The sequence below is a fragment of the Triticum aestivum genome, chromosome 7A (assembly GCF_018294505.1).
Source record: "Triticum aestivum cultivar Chinese Spring chromosome 7A, IWGSC CS RefSeq v2.1, whole genome shotgun sequence".
Taxonomy (NCBI): domain Eukaryota; kingdom Viridiplantae; phylum Streptophyta; class Magnoliopsida; order Poales; family Poaceae; genus Triticum; species Triticum aestivum.
Genome location: NC_057812.1, coordinates 336,923,432 through 336,929,431, shown reverse-complemented (window position 1 = coordinate 336,929,431; position 6,000 = coordinate 336,923,432). Strand labels below are relative to the sequence as shown.

At 46.2% G+C, this 6,000-nt stretch overlaps 1 protein-coding gene across 3 annotated transcripts in view; it reads left to right on the top strand.

Moving 5' to 3' along the window:
* Positions 1-552: 552 nt before the first annotated feature.
* The window catches only part of LOC123154389 (ribonuclease E/G-like protein, chloroplastic), a 30,313-nt gene continuing 24,865 nt past the window's right edge, over positions 553-6,000 (top strand). For 2 of the 3 annotated variants that reach the window (XM_044573143.1, XM_044573141.1), the window contains exons 1-3: positions 553-867; positions 1,255-1,358; positions 2,266-2,450. In XM_044573143.1, the coding sequence (XP_044429078.1) occupies positions 749-867; positions 1,255-1,358; positions 2,266-2,450 (408 nt within the window). In that variant the 5' untranslated portion in view covers positions 553-748. The remainder of the gene's footprint in view (positions 868-1,254; positions 1,359-2,265; positions 2,451-6,000) is intronic. The other variant, XM_044573144.1, reaches the window with a different exon arrangement.

Here is a 6,000-nt window from a genome sequence, read left to right as displayed (position 1 = left end):
GGGAAACACGGTTGTAGCTTTTTCCTCTGTTCGCAACTCTCCCCGATGCCGCGGTTGCAGCTCCCCCCCGGTCGCCATGGTCGTAGCACGGGGCACCTCGGTCCCCTCCACGACGTTTTGCCTGCCGCCGGTTGCAGCAAAAAAAAGGGGAAAAGAGGAGAAAGGAAGTGAGGAAGAAGGAAGAGGGGGAGGTGGGAACACGAGCGGGGCTGCAACCATGGCCCGACGGGGACTTCGATCTTCCAAGCTCATCCATGGCCGACGGCGAGCTGCTCACGTGCTGCATCAGGGGAGGCGAGAGATGCATGCGTTGTGGGGCGAGATCCGCGCGAGGTGGAAGAAAGCAGAAAGGATAACGTTTGGTGGCCCCCATGTCTACGTGTCGCCTGGTGGGTGGCTGGAGCAAAGCGCGCGTGGATGCGACCGGCCCAAAGTTCGGCCAGCGCACCGCGCCCAATCGTTTCCCTTTTAAAAAAAAAAAATTAGAGAGCGTGTATCCGGTTCCAAAATTCGGCTTCCCCACGCACCTTATAATAACGAGAAAGCCCTTCTTCTTATCTCCTCCAGCTTTCTCAATCTCCTCCAGCTTTCTCAATCTAGTGTCCATCAGCGTGTCCTCCCATCTCCACTTTTTTCCCCTCTAAAACCCCAACGCCCTCCTCCAATCCCCCTATCCTCACAGCAAATGGTGGTGGTGGTGGTGGTGGGTACACGCGGAGGAGAGACCTCGTCCCTGTGATGCCCTGCCATGGCTGCCCGCGCGCTGGTCGCACCCCCTTTGCCTCCAACTCCCCCTCTGGGTACCATGCGGGCAACCCCGCGCGTCGCCGCCGGTCTCAGCTCAGCGCTGACCGGCCACCGGGGAAGGTCCCTTCCTGGATTTCATCCTCATTTGGTTGTGTGGATATCCTGCTGATACCGAATCTTTTTTGTGTGGTTTTGCTTAGTGACTTGCTTCTCGCACATTATTAAAGTAACAGTTCAGAGTTCATGTATTTATCGTGAAATCATCGTGAGTGAATTCTTGGATTAGTCTTATGTTTGCTAATAATAATAATAATAATAATAATAATAATAATAATAATAATAATAATAATAATAATAATAATATGGAAGGCAGTAAGAAGAGTTCCTGGATTGTTTCTGATTCTAGTGGGCAGTAGAACAGTATCTTTGCCTGCTTAGATGAACGGAGCTTCAATTTCCCTTGTGCCACTTGATCCCGTGGTTGATTGGCAACTCATATTTATTCAGGCACACTTTGTGTTCAGTGCAATTGACAGAATCCCCCAGTGGCAATCTTCAGGTGGAAGCAAACTCGTCTCATTCCCCAACTCAACTGATGTCTACAGGACATGGTAATTTCTTTAGCTTAGGTTGAATGCCTTCATATCTTTTAGGTACCATGTGATAAAACATGAGAAAATATGGATACGTTACTTGGCACTTCTATGGACAGTCAGTCAATTTTTGTATGTTAGTCTGTAACTTTGGTATTTTATTGTTTGGTTATCTGAATTTACAATCTGTTGTGCTAATACAAAGTTGTACATTAATTATGATTTCTAGGTAATATTAGTCTAGGTTCACATTTATTCCGTATCCTTTATGACTGTGATTGAGTGTATATCAATACAGAATTTCTCCTTTGCCTTCAAATTAGAAAATTTGATATATTTTGTCACATAAAGGCTAACTCTGCATTCATATTCGTTTAGTTCAAATCTGAACTAAAACCATGACAAGAATTATGGAACAGAGGGAGTATGTTTTCTGGTATATACTGTGTCAATACTTAAGTAAATACAATATGAAATCAAAATATGGTTCGGTTTCTTTATATACCATATTATTTTGGTACATACCAAACTAACCAAAATTGACGTGAATTTAGAAATGAGGTAACAACCTTTTAGTTTTCTTTGTATATTTCAATGCATAAATATTGGATATCGATAATTTTGAAACCATGTGATGTCATTGTCTGGCTCTGTACGAGCAGTGGGGGAAGGTTAAGAACACCAAAACAACAAGAAAAATTATCCAGAAGTTCTAATCTGTACTAGCAAAGCCAAATAGGCAATAGCCAACATCAATCGAGAATGTTTGTGTAGCACCAGTAGACTGGTTGATTTTTCTGTTTCAGTAAAGCTGTTCATTTTTGTTTTAGTGTTAATATTAAGGTTAAAAGCATGTGCACCTAAAATATCTCATCACATTGTGGATATTTTGAAGTTTATGTCATCCCCAGTTGGTTTCTTACAGATGACTCAGCCATAACATGTAAAGGATTCTGTACGATATCATGGAGCGTTAAAGCAGATGTTATGGATGGTTACATTATCTTCATAACAGGTGATCCAGTTACCCTGGGTTGTTGGGAACCTGATATGGCTGTTCAGTTGAATCCTTCTGTTAAAAGTAGCAATAAATGGACGGCTGTAATCAAGGTAACTCTTCCAACCGAAATAACTTTGTGCCAAACTAGTCAAGTGAGATGGTACATCCTTGGACAGTTTCCTAAACTTGCTATAATATCATCTAAGCAAGTTAATAACGAGCAAATTATATTCAATAAGGCATGCTGTGGTTGGTCTGGTCAAGGTAAACTAGAAAACAAACTGGACCGGCGCAAACTAAGTGACTTAAGCATTCTGGAAGAGATCTTGCTTAGTAAATAAAATATGCCTATTTATGGATGTGTTCTACCTTTTCTGTGTAAAAGTGACGCATATGCTTGAAACATATGATGGTTTCCAAGGGAACAATTAAAACATTTAGTTACGCTTTTTCAGCCTATTACAACAATTAGATTATATCCTGTTGTTCATTTCAAGTGTTTTGCCCACTCAAATGTTTTATTTTGTTCCAGTTCCTTTCATTTCCTTTATGGTTTGGCATCGAGACCATATTATTCTTTTCTTCAGTGGCTAATAAAATGTGCTACTCCTGGGCTATTACATCGACCAACCAATCAACCATGTCTCGTGGCATGTTTTATGACTAAAACAAAACTAGCTTTATAACTACCTAGTTATGGAGGAGAGTTTGATAGATCCCAAGTCGATTGACATCCTGAGTACATGCGAAGATCTCAAGTCTAGGACACGACATATAAGTTGTATTTGAGACTAACAAATTACAATATCTTGACGCGTCTTGAAGTGGATATGTTTGACTCGGTGATCCCCATCCGCGAGTTCATACTATCGGGCAGCATGTCTATGCCCATGGCTTGCGAAACATAGTCATTAACCGAATCATATACCAGTCAAAGGATATGTGTTTGTATAACCTTATCAACCAGGGAACATTAGAATAATTATCATACAATATATAGTCTAACAAACAAGTCACATAATTATCGATACATATCAGTGATGATGTGCAAGGACAATACAAATAAGTCATGAATACATAGGGAAATAACATCATCACATGATTGCCTCTAGGCCATATTTCCAACAGTCCCCCACTTGCACCAGAGTCGATCATTTAGGCATCATATGCCCATGGCCCTTGTGTGCGCCTGATGCTTTGGCTGCGGGAGAGGCTTCTTCGGTGGATCACCAATATTTAGATCCGTGTGTACTTTGCATATGTTTACATCACCTCTCTCAACAATCTCTCATATGAGATGATATCGCTTGAGTATGTGTTTGTGTTTCTAGTGATGCCTTGGTTCCTTGGCTTGTGCGATAGCTCACAATAGGAATCGAAAGAATTGGACGCGCCCTGAACCACATGGAGTGCATAAATGAAGTTCTTAATCCGAAAATCTCCCTTCGTAGCTTCAGAAGCCGTGATGTACTGGGCCTCCGTTATAGAATCAACAACCGTTTCTTGCTTGGAGCTCTTCCAGCTCACTGCACCTCCATTTAGAAAGAACACAAAATGAGATTGCGATTGATAGTCATCCTTATCAGTTTGGAAACTAGCATCAGTGTAACCCTTTGTAACGAGCTCGTCCTCACCTCCATAAACTAGAACATATCCTTAGTCCTTCTCAAGTATTCAAGTATATTTTTAACTGTTGTTCAATGATTCTCACCTCGTTCAGCCTGGTATCTGCTCGTAACACTTGAGCATAGGAAACATCTGGTCGAGTACATAACATTGCATACATGCTGGACCCGATAGCTGAAGCATACAAAATGGCATCCATGCAACTTCGCTCATCATGACTCACGGGACTATGAGATGCCATGCAACATAGGCAAGAGCCCTTTCTTGGCTTGAGCCGCTCCAACACCTTCTCTTTATGTCTGTTAGAACTGCTAGGTTCTCAAACCAGGATCCACTCACCGTTTTCTCAACACACATGCACACAAGGAAGTAGTATGAAGCTCTATAGGTTTATACCAATATCACACGCTTACTTCTACAAACAGGAGTACATGTCCTTTTATAAGACTAGCCAAACCGGCTATGCTAGCAATACTTAATAGCTAAGCTAGGACAACAAAGTGTGGAGGCAATCATTTCGACTAGTCCAGTGATACACATCGTGAAGTCGTCGATCCGCTCGCCATCCTTGAAGGCGATCGTTTCGAACTCAGCACGGAGGCGTTGGGCATTCACCTCCCGCATGGGACCGCCGCGCTGCGTCCTGGTCACGTCCCATGCCTCCTTGGTTCTTCGCTGCGAGCATGCTATGCTTCTCTGGCAGGGTGGACTGGATCTGCGTCGCCATGGCCCGCCGGTCGTCCTTTCAGGAGACGGTGTCGTCCTCGATGGCATCCCACAGGCTTGCGGCCGCATGTTGACCTCCATTACCAGCGCCCAGTCGGAGTAGTTCGAGCAGGTGATCATCGGGAAGGAGAGGTTGGTGCCGTCGCTGGGATTGTGCACCACTTACTGCACCATAATATCTCCTCCACTGTGTTGCATCTTGCCGCGTCCGTGGTTTGGTAAGTGCAAACGGCGGTGGGGTTTTGGAGCCTGACGAGGCAATCCTCCGCCACTCACATGCCTCCTCCCTTCCTCGGAACAAGTCTGATGCGAACTGTTGGCCGAAAATCAGCTCATTGGAGCTCTTCCTGAGCATGGACACACACACACACGCACACACACGAGAGAGAGGGGGGAGGGAGGGAGAGGGGGAGGGAGAGAGGGAGAGAGATAGCAGTGTTTTGCGTCGCGCGCACAACTTTGTTGGCCGGAAATCAGCTGACCGGAGCTCTTCCTGAGCACGCACCCCCCAAAAGAGAGAGGGAGGGAGGGAGGGGCGGAGAGAGAGAGGGAGCAGTGTTTTGCGCCGCGCGCACAACTTTGTTGGCCGGAAATCAGTTGACCGGAGCTCTTCTCGAGCACGCACCCCCCATAAGAGAGAGAGAGGGAGGGGCGGGAGAGAGGGGGGGGAGAGGGAGGGGTAGAGAGAGAGTAGGCACCTGTCTCCACAAAAGGCAAAATGTATATGAAAAAAAGTTTGATTGAACACAATGGGTTTGGCTTTAGGGCGGGAGGGAGGGCCGAGAGAGGGGGGGGGGTTCTGGTCTTTTGGCATCCCCTTGTACATGTATATATGTTGGCTTTGGCCTCCTAATGATACATGTTGCATCATAACATGGTATCATGAGCCTAGGTTTAGAGATTTGTTTTTGGCGCCACAACTCGCCTCTGATCCAACCTCGCGCATCGCCGTTGCCTTCTTTGCCGGTGGTCGCAGGCTTCCTCAACCCCTAATCTACAACTGCATCTGAAGGCCAAACGCCCAATTCACCCGATCTGCTATCTGGCGCTGGTGTCTTCGGTTGGAGGACTCAGTCGCTGTCACTCCCGTCTCGATCCGGCGGCTCCCTCGTCCTCCTCCAAGCGCCACCCACCTCGGCTCACCAGGCCCTGCTAGCTGCTTCCTCCTGGCCATGGCCCCACCATGACTGCTCGCCGGCAGCTGCCTCCTCCAGGCCGTGGCCCTGCCATCGCATGCTGACCGGCCCTGGCCCATCAGATCCAGGCAGTGCCTGCTCCCGTCTGGCTGCTTCGCCGACCGCGCTGAAT